The sequence below is a fragment of the Takifugu flavidus genome, chromosome 15 (genome assembly GCF_003711565.1).
Source record: "Takifugu flavidus isolate HTHZ2018 chromosome 15, ASM371156v2, whole genome shotgun sequence".
NCBI lineage: Eukaryota > Metazoa > Chordata > Actinopteri > Tetraodontiformes > Tetraodontidae > Takifugu > Takifugu flavidus.
In genome coordinates, this window is record NC_079534.1 from 6239369 (window position 1) to 6260358 (window position 20990).

The 20990-nt window shown below is 45.0% G+C and overlaps 1 protein-coding gene across 2 annotated transcripts in view; it reads right to left on the reverse strand.

The window, feature by feature from the left end:
• gpc1b (glypican 1b) overlaps positions 1–20990 on the reverse strand; it is a 39760-nt gene that overhangs the window by 5507 nt on the left and 13263 nt on the right. For both annotated transcript variants that reach the window (XM_057056005.1, XM_057056004.1), the window contains exons 3-6: positions 11006–11164; positions 3267–3494; positions 2995–3158; positions 41–206 (exon numbers count right to left, since the gene is read on the reverse strand). In XM_057056005.1, coding sequence (XP_056911985.1) covers positions 41–206; positions 2995–3158; positions 3267–3494; positions 11006–11164 — 717 coding nt within the window. The remainder of the gene's footprint in view (positions 1–40; positions 207–2994; positions 3159–3266; positions 3495–11005; positions 11165–20990) is intronic.

Sequence of the window (20990 nt, forward strand, 5' to 3'; positions counted from 1 at the left end):
GAATATGTCAATGGAACCTTCCCGTCGGTCCTCCCCCCACCTGCCAGGTGCCTCCACTCGGTGTTGAGGTCCGCCTGGTTGGCCAGGCATCCCTTCATAACGTTGGTGCAGTAGTTTGCGCAGGGTCTGGCAGAGGCCATGCCACGGCAGTGGGGGCAGTAGGTCATCTTCATGATGGCCCGCATGCAGTCCAGGCTCAGCCGCACCTGCGAGGAGACGACGGTTGAGTCGATCCCGGGCCGAACTGACCCAACAGAGAAGAGATTGGCTGCTCGATGGGACAGTAAAGTGGTACCGATAGGAGTGGATGAGGATGTTTGTCAACGAAGACAATGGCGGTCGTGTAAATAAGAAAGGTCACTTCCCACAGTGATTTTGTCTTTTTGTCTTTTGGTTGTTTTTTTTTTGAGCTGTGCAGCAGCCGTTCGTGCCGCACTGTTTCCTTAGAAACTCCTTTTTGTTTCACACGTAGCGAATAGGCTCAGTTCCTCACTACACTTTTATGTCTTTCCCCCGCAAGCCCCCCCCCCCCCCCCCATCCTCCCATCAAGGGCCTTGGTGCTTGAAACTGGGTTAATACCAGTAAGCTTTGCTCACAAGAGAATACGACTACACATACAGAACCAAATGATACGCTCATGTGCAGATGTGGAACATACCTGATGTGGAGCAGCATACAAGGACATTCGGGACAGCCTGATGCCTTTACTGGAATTCTGCTCTTTCAGTCGGAATTAAAATATCGTAAAAGTAGTATGAATGTTAAAAAAACCAGGTGTCATGCGCATCACGCGCTCCGCGTTCCAGTTGGGGCCTGGCTTATGTTATTTGGAGAACTCCCGGTCATAAAGGGAGATTTCCATGCTTTAACAATGACTCCTTGACCTTTATGCAACCATTGGGTATACACGGCCTTGTGGACTCAGGTTCCCCACAATCTTTTAAATAATGATTTTGTTTAAGGTCATCAGTCAAATTTATTCTGACATGAACTGAATCGTAAAGTAACCCTTGCAGAAAATAGCAAGAGACAACTATTGAGGCCATGAATGATGTATGACTGAGTATGTAGTCGTTATTGTCAGCGGCACCAGGTCGGACGTCAATAATCACATGAGTCACATCAGACATTGGTCAGCGCTTTACACTTAATAATGATAAGTCAGTATTCTAAATGTCAAGAGATGTGCAGCCTCGTGATTCGGAGGCGCCGTTTTGCTCCTTGATGTTGACAAATTTCTGTGCATGAAGCTCACGGAGGCCCAAAATATTCCGATTTCACCACATGAAAGTTGTTGGTTTGGCGTTATCTGGTCTTTGACAACCAGCTCCTTCAGATCATACTTCCCGTCCTCTCTATTTCATGCCCTTTTTCACTTTGCTGCTCCTCTCTCTACAGTTAGCGTGTATATACCATGCCCCCCCCCCCCCCCACCTTCCCCGTGAGTTATAGAGGGAGTGGATCCATGCACCTCGCCTGTGCAGTGAGCTGTGCGGTGAGTGGCCTACCCCCCCCAGCTTCCACTGAGTGTTATTACTGTGAAACTGGTTATTTAGTTGAAGGATTAAAATGCAGCAGTCAGGCCTTTACATGGATGAATGAAGAAACAAATATACATTCTATCTCCGTGCATGGTTCACTGCCCCGGAGCTCAGAAGTTGTCTTTTCACAGAGTCTGACTGTGTCTATAGCGGCTATCCTGACAGCACAGTGTCCGTTTTCCTTGCGTAATGAGGTTAAGTAGGGCAGAAAGCAGTAGATTACACTTTGTGTCATTTACAAATAGCGGACGGACATTTGGCAATTCTGTAATAAAGCTGAAATCAGCGCCAATAATTTAAATATTGTCTGCTCTCTATGACTCACAGCCTTGAAAATTGCATCAGATGGGATGCAGGAGGATCTCGGCATCCACCAGGCAGGAGACTGATGGAAAGAAAAGTTATGCTACTGGTTTCTGTACCCTTCAGCAGTAAAAGAGATTATCTCCTTTTAGTGTTTTGCTGGCGGAGTTCCTCAGGGATCATAAGCCAATCTGGCACCTCCGGGTGTACACCCATGTGGCACAAGGCATGAATAGAAATTTAATTCTGGCATGCTACTCATGCTAATTCTTATCCTCATTTCCCTGTTAGCTAGTCGCAGCTTATGTTTATCTTTTCAGACGTCCTTTAGCTGCCCTCACAGGTGCCACTGTCGCTGTTGCTATACGTTAGGCTTCTAGATTTCTCCTCAGAATGAATCCTTTTGATAATTCACAAACTGCCATGTCCTTGCTTCAGATTCAGCAACTGTTTGACAATGTGCATTTCTTTTTATCTATATATCTAGAAGTCAAACACAAGACTGAACCCTTGACGCTCGCTCACATCTTTATTCCGTCTCTTCATCCTCATCTATACGTGCCCAATCTTATAATACGCCTCTGCTGGCAACAGTTTTGATACTCACTGTGTGATAGAGTCTTTTTTTAAAGGAAGAGTGCAGTTAATTTCTCAGGAGGCCATTGCCCCCAACACTCTCCTCGCCCAGAGTGTGACAGGAGGAATTTGTCATGGGCGCATCGATGCCGGCCACCTCTTTTTACAACTTTTCAGGGGCTGAACTGATTTCCAAGTCTTGCCCCCATCTCGACCTTACTCATGCGTAATGCACAGAGGAGACCGTTGCTCTTGGGAGATATTAACCCTCCCCCTTAGCCTCAGCGGGCGTTTGTCAAGGAGGGGCTGACATTAACTGTTGTTGCAGGGGCTGATGTCTGAGCCGTTGGCCGTAGTTTATAGTCTTTCCAGCTTCCACTAACATTGATCTGCTGCTGCTTTATTCTACGTGCGAGGAACAGTGGGAGCAGGCTTGTGTTCGTCTGCTCCCATCAACTAATAGGAGCAAAAAGCGGAATACTTGTCTCTAGGGTCTCGTTTTGAGCTTCTAAAAGAGAACTCTTGAAAGATAACTGCTAGAAGAAGCAACAAAGGCAGAATGTGAGGGTTTACCTGTGACACTTTGCGCACTACCTCCCCACTCACAGCCAGCCCTTGAACAAAAGAACGCGCTGCCAGAACCGCACGTGTGACCGAGACCTTTATCGTACGAGGGTGGTCGCCAAAGGGTCGTAATGTCTCCATCTGCTTGGACACACACTCCAGATAGTCCTCACCTGCAGCCACATACATTTGTTCACTAAAAGGACACTCGTTTTGCATTATATCATGAGCCCACAAGTTAGCCAACTTTAACCAGGTACTGGGTAAAATATGGGTTGTACCTGCAAGGCTTTGCTTGTTTGTGTGGTGGAGAAGCTTTTCCAGGAGCCTGACCCAGAATTCGTTGAGCACCTCCTCCAGGTTGACATTGGAGCCCCTGTAGTAGCGCCTTAAATCCGCGTACAGGTCCGAGAAGACCTGGGCATTCTGGACATACAGAATCCCCCAGGCTGAAGACAGGGTTGCATGCAGACCGATGGCTGAGCGGTTGAGCAACTCCATGAAATAACCTAGAGCAGAGAGGAGACAAAAGTTTCAAATTAGAGGGGGGAAATGTGTGAGTGTCCACAAGCTGGTGGTTTTGGTTCTGATTTTCATTCTTATTTTGGCAACATAAAATTCAACAACCAGCTCATAAATTCTCTTTGGTCTGCATCTCCACACGAATGGTGTGTCTGTGTGTGTGTGTGTGTGTGTGTGTGTTTGGTATACAGCGTTGTTGTTTTGTAGGTGTTTTATCGCGGCTGCCACCAGCTCCGTTCGGCAGATGATCTCCACAGGAAACACCCCATCTGGAGTTGGTTTACTCCTCTAATGTTGCTGTTTTTCTAAAGCACATCACACCCCTGACGGAAACCCACAGGGCTGTTGCATATTGAAGCAAAATGCTGGTTTCCGTGACAACAACATGTGAAATGAAAAATAAACAAAACGTATTTGATAGCGGTAAACTCCAACACCCACATCATACAGTTCCAGCCAAAAAAAAAAAAAAAAAGTTACATAATGGGTAAAATGTGTTAATAAGCTAAGCTCTTCCTGACCCATCTGCGTGGCGTTATCACAGCGGCGGCCTTGCTGGATACTGTATCTGCATTCTGCTCGACCACTCATTAATAAATACCAGCTGGCCGGCTTCACTGCCGCGATAATTCGCTCCTTTCTTTTGGCGCTTTCACAGAATCAGAGTCAAAAGGTCTAATCTCTTTTGGAGCTTTCATATGCAAGAGATGCGTGGCTAAATGTTAGCACTTAAGACTGACAACGGTTGGGTCTGCTGCCTCCAACCTCTACTGATGCAACACATCGCTTTTCTTTCCTTTAGATGAATCCAACAAAACAAGCCATGCTCGATTGTTGTGCAAAACGTGTAAAATTGCTGCACACTGGTTCACAATCAATAATAAAGAAAGCAAAGCTAACACCACATTCCTTTGTTAGATCGCTGCCTCTACGTAACTGCAGCCATATTTTCAGCACTTGTTTAGCGTCGAGAACTCGTGGCCCAGTGGCACGTGGCTTCCCTCCCCTCACTCAAACTATCTGGAAAAACAGACCCCCCTCCCCCTGGGCCAGCTTTAAAGTACCAAGAGCTCTGCCTCATTTGTTGCTTAGATGGGCCCAAAACACTGACAACTCTCCAGGATTTAGCAGAATCAAACATTAGCATCACATTTGAAAAAAGCACACATGCACACACACACACAGCCGATCCAGAGTGCTCAATGGCTGGCAGACAGACTGACTGAGAGCGACGGTGACAGGTGCAGCTTTGCTTTTAATCCCCATTAGAATTCCGTCCCGCGGCGTACTGTCAGCCATACTGTAGAAGAGCCTCCAGGCCGGAGGAGAGAAGTGAGTCTGATCAGTAAAAGTTCCACTCGGGTGATGGAATGTTGTTGGCTTTTTCATTAAATTCATTATGTCCATTTTCAGTCACTCATGAAGTTCCAAGTGTGTTTTTAAGTGCTCTGGGGTCACCGAGTGTGCGTGGGGGGCAAAGCTTGGTAAATGGGATCACACTGTCCGGCTCTCCTGCAGCCTTCAGCTCGAGTGAATAATGATCGTCATTAGGATGAATCCTGGCTCGGCGCACGAGTCTCTGAGAGTGAAGGATGACCTTTCTTATTCCTTATCTGTTTGTGTCTCCATGATTCCAGGGACTGCTAGCTAGCTGACCCACCCGGGGAGGCCTCTGTCAGTCCCCAGGAACCTGTTCCTCGATAGTGGTTCACTGCTGCACAGATGCACAGCGAGTGATGTCATTGGGAAGCTCCAGTTTCCGTGCGCCTGGTCCATTTTTATAATATGAGCGAATCGCTTAAGAAATAAATGTCGCAACAGTAAAGATCGCCCTCAGTAGATGAGCTGTTCAAATCTCACAATATTCCAGGAAATAAAACACAACGATTCAACAATATTCTAACATCTTGTATCACTTCAAATTAGCTGCCTTTAAAAATATACTTTTATTGTAACGATTGCAATATTATCACGCAGCCTATATATTTACTTTTTTACAGCCTCACTCCACTCTACACCCACCCATCACCCATCACACACACACACACGCACACAAACAGTGGAGACCAATTCAAGCAATTGTAGCCTAATCAGTTTTTTTTCTGCTGCCGTCATTCGTAATCACTGAGCTTTCTCGTCAGCTCATTTTAGAGTTAGAGGCTTATTTAAGCTCTCTTCAAGTCCCGTTTCCACTGGGCTCCAGCCTGATTAAATGCCCTCACCTCTCGGACCTGTCGTTTTAAATTTGTCATATACGCCGGCCAGCGTTTCTGCAGAAAACAAGTCGACGCTTGTTGACCCAACGGGGACATGTAGGCTTAGCAACGACCATTTCAATTGTATTTTCAGATGCAGAAACATCGCAGATCAGCGGTGCTTTGGCTCGGCATCAGCGCATGGAGAAGTGAGATCTGAAAATGAAGGAATGGGAGCACGAAATGAAAACCAGCAGCAAGAAAGAAAGAAAAAAAATAGTAACTGGATATGTCTTTGATGTCAGACGATCTTAATTGTATTTGTCCGTCGGACAAGTGCCGAATGATCATATTAGCTGGATGGGGGGAACAGCCAGAGAGCCAAATACAAGTCGCATGCCAAGACGAGGAAAAGCTCAGGAGGCATCGCTGCATTGGAGAGAATGAGAATTACAGACTGGTTGTAACAATGCAACTGGTTAAACTGGATCCCCTCTGCATCGACGGATGAAATGGGGCTGACTTGTGTTTTATAAGATAATCAAAACCACTTTAGGAAGATCGGGCCAGACTGTAGAAGAGCCCAATTACATCACTATGAGTGGATGAGTTACGGCTGCATCATTTCTTCAGTTCGATGTAGCTCAGCTAAATGCCAGCAAGTATTGTGTGTTTGTTTTTGTTTGTTTTTGTAAGATTGCTCATTTATATCGGTTTAAAGTGCCCGGCGCTTTCCAGTGCCGTGCACCCATGCATGAAATTTGTAGAATTCATTAAGATGCTGCAGATGATAAGTTTCAGATGAAATATGGATCTGTCAGATTCTAATTTTATGTCAGCCCTCTTGGATTATAAAACAGATACGCAAAACAAGCGGCCAGTTCACAAAACAGACGCCTTCAACAACAACGTAAAAGTTTCATCTGAATAAAATAAAGACCAAAGGCACCCAGAAGGTCTCGTGATCTGGAGTTCTTTTGCCCTCCACAATCATCCGTGATCTCCAGACGAGTACAAGGACAAAGAGGAAAAAAGTCAGAAAGAAAAACACCTTAATAGAGACAGTTTATGTCATCAGTGCTCCAAATGCAGAAATGATTATTTGGGATCCATTAGCTTGTTTTTGTGTCGGTTTGATCTCTCCATCAATAACACTAATCACGCTCCCGGAGCTCTGCGAGCCCTTTCACTCAGCACCGAGAAGCAATTAAATGCTCCTTTCTATTAAACATCCAACACATCCTATAATACAAACCATTTATCTCCTTCGGGGAAGTCTTTTTTTCCCCTTTTGTCTGACTTTTCCTGCCTTTCCTTGTACAGTTCCTCTTCCCATTCATCCAGTTTTCTTTTTCGACTTTTCCTCCCCTTTTTGTGCCCAACACATCTGAACACGTTCATCATCTTTTTCCTCTCCTTCTGCCTTTCTCCCGGTGTCATTTCATCCTTCCGTGGGTAATGTGTTTGGCATAATTAGGCCAGTGTACTCCTGGTCACCGCCGACGTGATTTGCATGCAGATAAAACCAGCCAATCGGGGTCCCACAATGGGAGCAGATGTCCTTGTCTTTCATGACATCATCAAAAGTGACCCTGAAAGCAGGAAATTAGATTGGGGGGCAGGAGGTGGGAGCAAATACAATCAGGAACCTAATTGTTGCAACTCCAACATGTATTAAGCGGCGTGGGCAGCTTCTTTTCCTGTTGAAAATGTTATGACATTTCTCAAAAAAAACTATTTTAGTCAGTTTTGAGAAACAAATGGCAGGTTCGGGAGGTTTTGGGTAGGGCTGGCTCGACACCATGTGACGCTGACTCATGTTGATGTTGGCACGCAGAAATTTTCTATTTAACTTTGAAATCTGTGGTCTATTCGTCTGCAATTTGGCAAATCTGCTGTTCAAGGGGTTACAGTGCAGCCTTTTCTCAGTATCAGAGGCCTCTGCATTTTATATAGTTTCATTTTTGTTAAAAAGCAACATCAGCATCAGATGGAATAGATTTACAGTCAATTGACTTAATTTGATTGCTTTCAGCTCCTCCACTGTTGACCTGGATCATCTTCTGTTTGTTGTTTGCTTTGCTGGTGTGATTCCTAATTCATTCTCCCAAATTTGGCCCGAAATTTGGCTCCGGAATCATCCACAGTGTGGAGTCACGTACAAGAATCCTTGTGGGCGATGAGATGCTAATGCAGGAGCTAACCGGTGAACATGGATTTAAGCAGACCTCGCCTGTTTAGATGTTTGACGTGACCTGGCGTGACCCATTAGGCCAGCTGGCCGATGTCTGCACATCTTGAACAAAATGACAACCAAAATATTGCCTCTCCTCTAGAAACAGCATGCATGGATGTCATCATCTAAAACGTCAGATATGATCCAACTTTAAATCGCTGACCTTCTCTGAGGCCAAAAGTTTGTTTTTAAGTTCCATGTCAATAGATCGTTTGGTTTTCAGGCCTTAAAATATAGTTTTAGACCAGTAAAACTGGGCTCTGGACCCTAATAACAGTCTTCTACATTCATGCTGTGACTACGTATTTGACGCGACACTGCGACGCATGTTTCAGACGTGTGTGTTTCTTCTCGCGCTGGCATGTGTCAGCATTCCAACGGAAAGGCGTCGCGGCGCGCAGTGAGGGCAGCCAGTGAACGCACCATTAGCTCAGACATCACCTGCACCCTCAAGACCTCCATCTGCCTGGCACACCTGTTTCCCGGCCTGACGCGCGGCTCACCCCCCTTTGCCCTCTGTGTCCTCTCTCATACCTCATCTTGCTCACTTCCAGCACGCCAGCTCCCTTTTTTCGCCACTGTCTCTTTCATTTCCACCTGTTTATCTCACACACACCCCCGTCCTCCCTTTCCCCTTTGTCTCTGTGGCTTTCTTTATTGCATCTGTCGCATTTCCAGGCTGTCCTCTCCTTCACCCTCTTTCTTCTCCTCGTCCTTCTGTCGCATGTTTGTTTAACCTGATTTGATATTTAGATTGCGCCTCTGTACACAGTGCGACTACGTCGGGACAAAGTGCTCGTCTCGGCACACAACGGCTCACTCAGTCGGTGACACACACTTAATGACAAGCGCATAAACGCGTGCATATAAACACGAGGGTGCACGCTCACGCGCCGCACGCTCACCCCCACAGACTAAATCCAGCTGGACGTGACTTCAGATCTGCGGCCTGGTCGGGGCCCCTTCCATGTAAGTTGCGCAGCCTGCCTGGGCTGGACCAGTAACACCCTGCACTTAGTCACATGGCACCAGTGAGCCCACGCCCTGCTAAACACAGCCAGATGTGCAGGAACACACAGTTCAGGTCAAAGTGGCTGTTTGCTCTTGATCTTCTGATGTAGTCAGGAAACAGATGCCACCTATTTTTTAGTGAGTGACTTAATAGTTTATTGATTTGTTTCACAGGGATAGGCTGTTATTGGCTATTTATTGGCCAGAGCACTGAGAAGCTCGCATACCACTTCATATGATGCAAGGCGAAGGCATAAACACGCAAAATTCCAAAACAATTTTGCGCCCTGCAAGCAGAAACAGAGGTAATTTGATACCCTAAAAATAAACCATCTATTGGCAGTTAATGCTACATTTGCGGTTAATTAACCTCAGTCTGTCTCTCAACTGTCTCCTTTTTAAAAGTTTAATCACCTTCCCCCGATGTGCTCCGCAGCCAAAGCGACTGTCATATATCATGCAGCACTTAAGGTCAGCGGTCTGATTAATTTTCTGTTCCCGCAAACAGGAGCGGCCATCCAAAGACGCACGCGAACAATAACAACTGTCTTCAAGCTACTTGAAGGGTGAGGGCGTGCCAGTGAACACACACCATGTGCAACTGTGTGCTTATTCAAGTTTTACGAACGCACATCATTGCAGTGTTTATGGTTTGGAGCAGAGTGTGTGTCTGCGGTCGGTGTTGTTTACTGGCACACTGAGCTCAGATATACTTCTTTTTTTAAAGCAGGAGAGCCTGAGAACATTCAGATTACGCAAAGTGACTCAGACAAACTTGTGTGCCTCCACAGAGCTGTTATGTTTGTGCGCCGGTATGTGAACTTGGCTGGGTCGCCATTAGCAACAAACTCCTGAGTGAGGAGAGAAGACACAGACTGAAGAAGAGAAGCGAAGATCTGTCATTCAGACACTAATCACGGTGATCTGAAAAGGTCAGGCAAGCTAGCCGAGCTCCGAGACTCGGAGCGATCCATTGTCGCTGACTGGCCAAGAGGAACAAGAGGAGTGCAGTGACACCCTTCTATTAGCTGGAACAGGTCATTAGGCACAACTAATTGCCTTGGAACACCAGTGTTCTACAGATCTGCCTCTGTTTCTGTTTCTGTCTCCACCTTCCATAGTGACGGGGTATGGCTATTAAGACATATATGCTTTAAATGGATAGAAACAACAGATACACTCATATTGGAGCTGCTTACCATTGAGCACGCACACACACACACACACACACACACACACACACACACACACCCACATACACACACACATAAACACATACTAAATACCGTTATAAGCTAAGACTTAAGTAAAACCATTGCTTGAATAATCTCCCAAGGCTCTGTCATTTCCTGTAATTAATGTTATCTGATAGTTTAGATCATTTTCAAATAACACATTATTATACACGCGTAAACATATGACGAGGGGGCGGTGGCGAAGTTCCCGTAAATGGTGTGACTTGTTCTTGCTTGTATCGACTTTTGAGAATGTGTGTGGGTGTGTGTGTAAGTGTGTTGTATGCATGTGTGTGTGTCTGTCCTTTTCTTAATTCTGTTGTTCTCTTTGCTGTTTTTATCCTTTGTGAGGCACTTTGTGCTACCTAGCGTATGAAAAGTGCCATATAAATAAAGATTGATATTGATATTGAATGCGGGGAGGACGCCGTTCGTCTAAGGAAGGAGCGCGTGTATGTGTGTCTTTCAAAGGGAGGACATTTTTGTAAAGTGGGGTCTTTTGGCCGGTCCCCACAAATTTAAACATCTTTTGAGGCTTCAAGATGAGCTAAAGTTTAGGATAGTATTGATCTTAAGTTAAGATTAGGGTGAAGGGGTTATTTGAGATGTTAGGGTATATGCATTAGGTCTATGAAAGTCCCCTATGTCTGTGAACGTGTGTGTGTTTATATCCTCCATTTCACTGTCAAGTTGTTCTATATGATGCCAAAACTCTAAATGTCGACGTCAACCTCTGGATTCTGTGGAGGACACATGTGGAGATGTATAAAAGATACAGAATTCTGACCTGGACTCCACCCGCTCCTTGCGTCAACACTCACCGTCGAAGGTCTTGTGCTGTCCGACCAGAGCGTTCTGCAAGGACCGCCCGTCGTTCTTGAGCAGCCCCTCCATTTCCCTGCGGCTCAACGTGGCCAGGTTGTCCTCCATGTCGCTGGTGCAGCAGGTGTAGCCCTGTGGGCACACGCGGAGGTGCTCCCCTAACAAGATGAGGGAGGTGGGATGAAGGAGGGAGAACAGAGAAAAAACAATGACATCAGACAGGTTCCTTCAACTGAATCATTGTTCACTAAAGCTGACACGAATAGTTCCCGCGTGTCTGCTGTGAGAGACGAGACAAATTTGCTGACTTGCTGTTATCGTTCCCCATCTGTTTCTTTGCCTGGTTTAACTGGAACGATTCGGAGGCCTCTGGAATCAGGAGCGATGCAGCGGCAGTGAAATGCTCATGGCGTGAGTATGAGTGCGCACACACAAAAAAGAGGAGAGCGGTTGAGTGCGCGGTTGTGTTTGCGTGACAAGACGGACACGCAACACAGCAACGTCTTGCAAGAGTGAAGCAGCTGCACCCACCTGGTAGCTCAACCCCTAAATTCTGCCAACGGGAAGTGGCTGTCATGGAAGGCAAACAAAAACAAACACATTGGTGGTTCCAATTAGCATTTGCGACAGCACTGCGTGCGGACAACAGCTGGCAAAGAAGAGACGCTTCCTGCCTTTTATACTGGTTCTGTTTATAATTCTACACTCTCGTAATAAACTCATTCAGAGCCAATTGAACTGTAGGTGACTTAAAATCTGAGTGAAGTTGAAGAGTCAAATCCTTGCTAACGCTTCCGCAGAGACAGAGGCGCAGAGACAACCGGCATGTTCGGAGCAGGGGTGGGAGGGCAAGCCAATGCTGTTACGTCCACTCAAGTCACCAAGAAGTAAGCAGCAGATCCAAAGGCAACCCCGGGTCGGTGTATTTCCAGGTGAAACTGTATGGTGATAACATTTATACTGAACAGTAAAGGCAGGTTTTTATCTCTGTTATTCTGGATCTGGGAAGCACTGGTTGCACAGCAGAGATGGAATAAAACTTTACTGGACGATGAAAGCGGTCTTTAAGGGATTTCTGCTGAGTCTACTTACACGGCCAATATTCCAAAATAGCAATCTTTCCAATAGTCTCTCACAGCCCCGGCTCTCAGAGGTATTCTTTGATCATTCAATAAAATTTCCCCAATCGTGCACTGACAGCCATGCATGAAGGCATATCCTGGACTGTTCGTGTCTTTTATTTGCCTCTCAGAGCCAGAGACTTCTTGTAGCACCACCTTAAAAACCCCGAATTAGATTTTATGCCTTTTATTTTACTGTGGATGTTCCCTCACTTAATGACTTCACGGCTAATGTGTCAGCACTGTTTCGCTAACTGTCGTCTAAGTGTTTCATCCAGGCCAACATAAAAGTGGAGCAATTAAAGCAATTTTCTTTCTCTTCCCTATACACAAAGGTAGGAGGCTAGATGTGAGGAAGAGGTGACATTGAACATCTTTGAGTGTGTTCTGACTGGCCACGCGTGACTCACAAACCCCGTGCTGAGGGTGAGTTTGGAGGGGGTGGTTGAAATATTTAAGGCTCAGTGAGACCTTCTGTGTGCCTGTAAAAGGGTATTTTGAGATGTTTGTCCGGATGGTGTGCATGGAAGCAATGTAAGCGTTTATGGTGACAGCAATCAACTCTTTGGGCAGCTTGAAATAGTAGCATGTTGCTAATAAGCCAATATAGCATAGAGACCATTTTTTTGGAGTGTTTTCCAGAGACTGAAAGAGTCTGCTGGACCGGCTACTAGAAAGTCTATAGAAATCCCTATTTACAGATGGACATGCATTATCATCTGCCTAAGATATTCAATTTCCTGCGCTTTCTGCACATTTGGTACACCTGACCACTCCTCGGGTATCACACATTTCCTCGCATTAGGCAAATTCCAGCCCGACGTTGTCATTTCCTGATGCTGTTGTTCCAGAGTTGCTCCGGCAGTCTGGATAAATGTCATGGAATGCGTGATAAAACTGGGAGAGTATGGCCGGAATAATCATAACGCCAATAAAGCGCCTGGGAGAAATGGTGGATATCAGCGAGGTTGAATGAAGCCAAAACAGCATTGGCGCAGACCCCAACTTAAAATTGTAAATAAATAGATAAATTAATATAAAGAGTGTGCTACAGATTAAATGTTATTTATGATATAGCTGAATATAGAGAAGCTTGAGAACCCCCATGATCTAGTGTGGTGCTACTTGAAAGATTTGCTTTGTTCAGGTCGATCCTAGTTATCCTGAATTTGTCTGTCAAGCCAATAATGCTTCATATGGTTTGAGGGTGCACCAGAAACCCTGAAGTTAATTTGGCGTGGGTATCATTCGCCAGGGTTAAACAAAGATCTCAGGACACATTTGCTGTACATCAGGTAAAAAAAACAAATTTCATGTCCATGCTCGTCCACATTCTCTACATTCAGGGACCGATCTGTCCATTTGAGTCATGCCTACACATTCTGCATTACACTGAATCAGGATAAACATTACAAGGTCTTCTGGTGCTTCTTTCTCTTCTCCTTGACAGGCGAAGTAGTAAAACAGTGAGAAATTCCCAAACCATTAGCTTATCACTAGCCACCAGGGAGGAAGGCTCCTATTAAATAACAATCTGGGAAGGCATTGCGATAAAACGCCAGAGTGGTGGACAAACAGAGGCTTTTAGAGACGGTGGGAAAGACAGAAGGAGCAAAGCTCGGCAGGAAATGAAGAATGAGTCAAAGTCTGTGTTATCTGCGTCATCCGTCTGGAAGCCCAAATGCCCCTCTAGGCCGCCGGCACCATGCAACAGTCGGGTGAGGGTCTCCACCACGTCCGTGGACCTTTAGCAACAACATAACGCGCATCTATTGTCGCAGGTTATGTCACGTCTGCGTTGCAACATTACGACAGCCCTCCACACGTGGTTTCCAGCTGGGATCAAACTTAAGTCAAAACACCGACTTTTCATTTCCCTCCGCGTCGGGCCGTGAAATCTGTCGCTGTCTGCGGAGGAAATGGCGTAAACGCTGCAACGAAATACACGCCACCAGTAAATTTCTGTCTTCAGTCCAGTTGAACAGGGCCATCACCCTCTTTAGCGTCTGCAAAAAGATGCTCTACATTTTTATTTATAGCAGACGAGCATCTCGGGCTGTCCTCTCATGTTACTGATTTGCGAGTGCAGACGTGGCTGACAGAAGCACTTCCGAGAGGTATGCAAATAAGATTTAGCCCGCACCGAACGTTGACGTCTAGTGAAACCATATACCGCGCGTTTGACAAAATGGCAGCAGCGCGGGAGCTCTAATATGCTGACACGCATAGCTGATGGCTCCGAGTAATGGCTGTCATTGCGTAACTGGCAATGTCTCCCATGGGCGCACGCTGAGGAATCAGAGATTAGCAGACTAATCCAGCGGTGGGTATGTATGTGTGTGTGGGGAAAATCAGGAATCCCACACTGATACAGCCCAACAGCAGATTATGGGTATTTGATTAAAACTGAAAGAGCCGTTTTTGAAACAGAGCTTTGTGTGACTGGTCCACCGACGCAGACGAGACGGCGATGCCTGTCGGGTAGCTAGCGCCCTGCATTCCGGCTCGATCTCGCTCTGTGCGTTTGTCTGTGGGTGACTCAGGCTTTAACCCAGACCCTTGATGCTTGGTAATATGAGCTAAGGGGAGTCCAACAGAAATAGCCTCTTTGGGGCAGACGGAGAGGCGGCCGTGTAACACATTAATAACTCGCGGTCCCGAGGTGAGGATCTCCTCGGAGCTCTCGCTGAACCCGGATGTGTTGCCTGATTAAACCTGCGTGCCAGTGATGGGACACCAGTTCATTTAGACTGTAGAAGACAACAAGCAGTGGAACACGCGGCTGCCCAGCCCCGACATGCAGCTGGGCTTTAATTTGTCTCATTTCAGACCCGCTGTGTGGCTGAGAAAACTCTGACCAGCAGCTCTTCCAACAACAGGATGGAGGAATAAGGCGATAAGGCAGTGATGTCAGTGATGGGAGAAGATATCTTATTACCGAGTTAAATAGTCGCTTAGCTAAAGGGGCGGTTGGCCAATCTCAACAAATGAACCAGAGGGAAATGGAGTGAGCCAGGGAAGGGAAGTAGACTATTCAGAGTAACATGATGGAGATTAGACCAAACAGTACAACACGACTCTGCAGCAAAAAGATTAAGCCCAGACTGCGACCTGAACCAGGAACTACACATCAGGCCAGATCTTGGACCACCGGCGTCATCATAGGGCTGCAGAGGACATAGCAGGAAGAGGGAGTAATACACTGAGATTGCATCAGTTGTTTCATCTTTAACACATTTGCTGTTGCTAAAATGTCACTGGTTACAATATTTCTACATTTACTTTGCAAAGGTTGTTAGGTTGTTAATTAAAGATTACAGAAAAATATTGAAAACCCCACTGAACCATGGAATTATGGCCCTGCCCATCTAGGCAGAAGTTATATTCACACACAGTATTCCCAACCTGCACTCAGAGCAGCAAAAAAAGAGAAGACTCCTGAGCAAGATTGAATTCAGCTGACCTATAAACCTGTGGAACGTAATTTATGTAATCAAGTTAAGAAACCCAACAAGACAAGCTGCCCTACATACGCATGAAAACTCACATCCTTTGATGGGCATGCCCTAACTTGAGCTTGTCGGCGTGTTCTCTTCTCATAAAAGAAAGAAAAAGATAAGGAGATAAGAAAAAAAAGGGTGAGGCATTGTAAATGTTCAAGTCGCTTTCAAATGTGTACGTGTGCCACTCAAGAGACAGGTTAGCATCAAAAACATCATCAAATGAAAGCAGTCACAATGGCTGCAGTTCGCTGACCCTATTCCTGAGGAATGTTGGTGCGGGTAAGTTTCCACTGAAGGCCTCGCGGAGGTTTTTGACATGATGCTTCAGAAGCTGATGTGCAGGCAAAACCCACGCTCAGGCTTTTGCCACGTTCAAATGCCATGCCGCTCTACAGCATCGCTAGTTTTACGTAAACAGTGTTTTATTTCCACTTAAATCGATGAATCGCAAGTGAGCTTGAAATCGCTGCTATGTGTCAACAAATAAAAATGTCTTAGCATCAACCCAGCACTTATTCTCATCCACCATGACATAAAATCCCACTAGTAAAGTAACAAGATTTGAAGTTTCTGACTTTAGCAGACTTTCGCATGAATTTTCCCTAGGCGGAATCATATTTTTCCCATTAACATGAAACCACATGAATATGCGAGTATGTCTAGAAGTCTGACAAATACTCCTCAAGATGAGGAACGTGGAGAAAGAACAGAAGGCCTTTAACACTGCTGGCACCATTGAAAGTCCGTCTGCCCAAAACTTTTGGCATCCGCAGTTTGTTAGAACTGTTTTTCGGAGAGCAGAGGCCTACATTTGCCTGAGAGAGGGGTTTTTTGGAAAGTAAAATTGCATTAGAGCGTGTAGATGTGAGCTAATGAGATCTGCAGAGGGTCTCCAAAATCTTAGACATCATCGCGATCTCAGTTCTCAAAAATCACTGGACTCAATATAAATTAATGTAATAATACGTGATATGAATAAAATAATACTGGAACAATATATTAACATCAGACCGTCAATGATGAAGCTCTGAGGAACTTCATTTTTAAAAGCAACATGGCTGAATAATTGTTTATTTACACCAAAAGGCAACTCTTTAAAAAGTAACTGGTTATATGATTGCTTTACATAGAAGTGCTAACGGCTACGGTGGGCTACATCACAAGCAGCTACACAAAAGAGCTTAGTCACAGGACAATATGTGCAGAGGACACGCTTGAAGCAACTCCATTAACTTCATCGCCGGGTTTTATAAAGAAATCATCCATAATGGACTGAAATATCAGTGTGCTGCAGGAGTTTTGATGTTTCTTTTATTTTATTCCGACTTGACTGTGATGAACTCCACCTAATACTTTAATATCCTGGGGGGAGGAAATATTTCCCTTCTGCATTGGTAGAAATAATCCAAAGCTGTAAAAATAAAGGAAGGGGTCATGTGTTTACAGCTTGAAATCACACACCAAGTATGGCCGGTGTCTCCGAGACTGCCGGTAAGCTTGGCAACATGATGTACAGTAGAAGGCTGATTAACTGCCCCGACACTTATGTGTTCGGGGAGGACAGCAAGAAAGAAATGAAGCAAGAGAAGAGTGTGACGGTTGAAGCACCTCTTTCCAGTCAATGCTTTATTAGATATTGATATATTGAGGTAAAAGCTCACAAGTTAAAACTACGGCCACTTGGTGTTAGCAGATGGAGGTGGAAGAAAGAGAAACAACAAAAGGAGATGTAAACACTCAGAGATGTTAGCGAGAGCCTTAAGTTTCAAAGAAAGCTGATACTGTTCCCAACAATAGTGGCTGCAATCAGTGTCGCCTCTGTTTGTGAGAGTTGACTGATTACAGCAGCACTCAATAACTTGCAAGGTTAGCAACACAGAGCAATTTTGTGGAGAGGCTCAAGTAGCCGCGGTACCTGATGCTGAAAGTGAAATAAACACAATCCAAAGACAATGCTAATAATAACTGTAACAATAAACCCAGCCAATCAAAGCCCGTCACTGTAGACTAGCGTTTCTGCGGCAAACACGCAACCTTTTCTGAGTAGAAATGAGCGGAAGTCTATTTTTACCAACACACAAAGGACATATGATGGCAGAAATTAAAGTAATTTGTCTGTATGGCAAAGCTCTTTTCTTTTTGCTGCCACAGTACAAAGGCTTTCAACAGCCACCAATTTTCGGCCTCCTGCCAGCAAATACAAATGCGATGAAGTCTCCATTTCAAAAAAGGGACAGGTCGCTGGAGCGTTAACTCTTAAAGTTAAACTTCAAGTTACAATAAATGCTCAGGGTTGCGTTCGTGTAGCGTCAGAGCCTCATTCCATTGGATTGAGGCTAATTAATTTTAAAAACTGCAGTCATTTTTTTGCATCAAACTTTCTTTGAACATTGTGTTTGACTTTTAATTCAAGATGATAAATGTTAATTACATGGCTTTTGCAGATGACGCCATCCATCCCACCCAGCAGATGATGATAGAACAATTTTAAACCCGGCAAAAGAGAACAGGGTTTAGCTAGCTTTCATGCGGATGGATCACATCACATATAACTCTCAGGAGCAACAGGTATCAGCATGTCTGAATATCCCTTAACCCCTGAAGTCGAGATACAATTGGCCAATAAATCAACAACAGTGGCACTGTGATCCCTGAATGGACAGAGAAAGTTGTGTATTTGAGTGTGTTTTCCTGCTGACTGACAATCAGACACATTATGACGGCAGCGCAACGACTGCGGGCTTCAGCGATTTAATGAAATGATCACTCATGAGTCATTCTATGAGTCTGATCTGAATGAGGGTTTGACATGAAAACCACGGCACAGAACAAGGGAGGCCTTGTCTGAGCGCTGGAGTGCGTGCACGGTGTCGTGCCAAGCCATCTCTTTTTGAAGTCAGGTTGGGACAGGTCAACACTCCAGGCCTTTCTCAGTCAGTGTGCGTTAGTAAAAGGTCCTGACAACAGACAGAAGGATGCTAGAGTGGGCTGCAGGCAAACCCAAATGTTAAAAATTATCGCACGAGCTAACAGACGTCACAGGCGGTGGCGTTCGGACGTGCCAGCGAAATATGCTGAGTCAGCTCAGAGCAATTATGACATGCGGGGGAGAGTCAGATTTGTTCGGTCAGCACAGAAGAGAAACGCCACCAGTCTCGGTGATGTCATCTACCGGCGGTGTGTCAGCCATGTGCAAAAAAAGACTGTTAATGTATAACTTAATTTGCAATCATAATTCATATATAATTCATAATGATAATTATTTTGATCGAAAGTGTTTTTGACAGGTTTCGGGTCTTTATTTTCCAGCTGACTCTCATAGAGGAGACTTGCGAGATTCATCCAGACCTCATCCAACTTTTTAGTTTAGTACAAATTTATGTGTATGTGTATATGTGTTGCATCTGCTCCAATCAAGATTGTCTTTGGAGCTCTGGAACCCAGAAGCTGACCCCAAACACGCAACAGTGGCAGCAAGAACCTTCCCTTTAACAGGAGGACTCACTGAGCAGGACCAGGCAGACATGCGGGGACCCTTCTGCTGATGTTTGGACCTGGTCAAGGAGGATAAGAAGCAGATCGTTATGTTGCCCAGTCCTGGCAAAGTGATAGTGGTCATGTCATGGCAAATGTTCCTCTTCCATTCCACACAAAACATTTGTATGGATCAGGGGTCTCCTCTTATCGAGTGTGACACTGTGAGGTAGACGAGCGATGCGAAAAAAGACCAAGACTTGTTGACCTTTGTCCCGAGCTGCCTAATCTCTGGATTCTTCCCAGACAGAGCACTGAGAACCATGGCAAATTACCAACCCAGCTCAGAGGAAGTTTGCTAACTGTGCGGGCTGAGAATCACACCACTTTGATGCTAAAAGGTCAGACGAGATTGAGGGACGGCAAATTGGAGTAGGTCATGAAAGTCTGCGGGAAAGTTCAAAGTGCCGCGCTCACAGACACTGCTGCGATTGTAGAGCAACGTAGAGATGTGGCACATGCTCCTACTGGCAAATATAGGAGACGCATGCAGAAACGGAATGTCGCTGCAGTTTGTTCAAAGCATCAAAAGAGACATTTTTCAAAAACGAACAAACTCAAGTTCAGATTTCTGGATCTTTTCTGCCTCCTCGTCTTTCCATCACTCGCTTCGTTGATGCTATGATCCAATTTTTTTTCTTCTCAGGGTTCAGCTGAGAAGATGTCCTTGTCACGTCGGTCTGGCTTTTTAACCAAGCTACATAGGAAAAGCTCTGAGTCACTTAGTCTTTCTCCAAAATGTAGGGTTTTTTAAATCCATCGCTCTAAGCAGTCATCAAAATGTTCCTCTGTGTGTGTGTTGGTGTGTGTTTGTATTATGAGGACCACTGCAAACTTTTCAGCTATAAAGTGAGGACATTTTTGGGAGGTGAGGTCATTTTGGTTGGTCCTCACAACTCAAATTGTTAAATTGTGTCAATGTTTTAGGTTAGAATTGGGTTTTGGTTCAAGTTACTGATAGAGTTGGGCACTGCCTTGTGTGTGTGTGTGTGTGTGTTGAGAGACTGATTTTGAGGTGATGACACAGTCCTTTTGCTTAATCTCCCTTCAGAGGTCATCCACGACATTTCATTTTGGCCCTCTGTTAATTTTAACACTGAGTTGTGATTATCAAACTTGGCCTCTTGCCCTTTAATAAAACTGTCAAATTAGCAAACACGCTCAGCCATGTAATGACTATTAGCTCATAAAGAATTCCAACCAGCAAGTCAGGTTTAGAGAAGTGGAAATATCATTCAGCACATCTAATTACATTTATTTAAACTATGCAAATTTTACATTTTAAATAATAAACTTGAGATTTAACTTTTGTAACGGGTTGAGTTGAAGATTTGGCCAGAGCTAATAGGACAAATGTCCTCCTGGAGCAACGTGGAGGCAATAGAGGAAAGACAGACAGAAGAGGCGATGGACATCGACCTACTCGGGGAAAAAAAGCTGGAGAATTTACACAGATTTGTCTAGCTGCTCTGTTTCATATGTACAAATATCAGAATGTTTTGCAGCAGGTCATTAGAAAAACTGTGGTTTCCTCTTCTGTCCTGCTGTTATTTCAAAGTTAGCCCTGACCCGACAGTTTACTCGTCTCAGGCTGAAATCTCTCTAAAGCTCGCTAATTAATCAACGTCAACTTGCACAAAACAGTCACACCCACGTATTATTCATGTACCTGTACAAGAAAAACATTCTGGCAGGCTTAAAGGCACGCTGAAGGTAAAGTTTGCAAATTCTTCAGAGAATGTTAAAAGCCATGAAATCTGTGAAATCAGCTCCTATAGATTCTCATTATCTCTGCCTCCTCACTGTCCTGCTACTTCAGGGAGGGG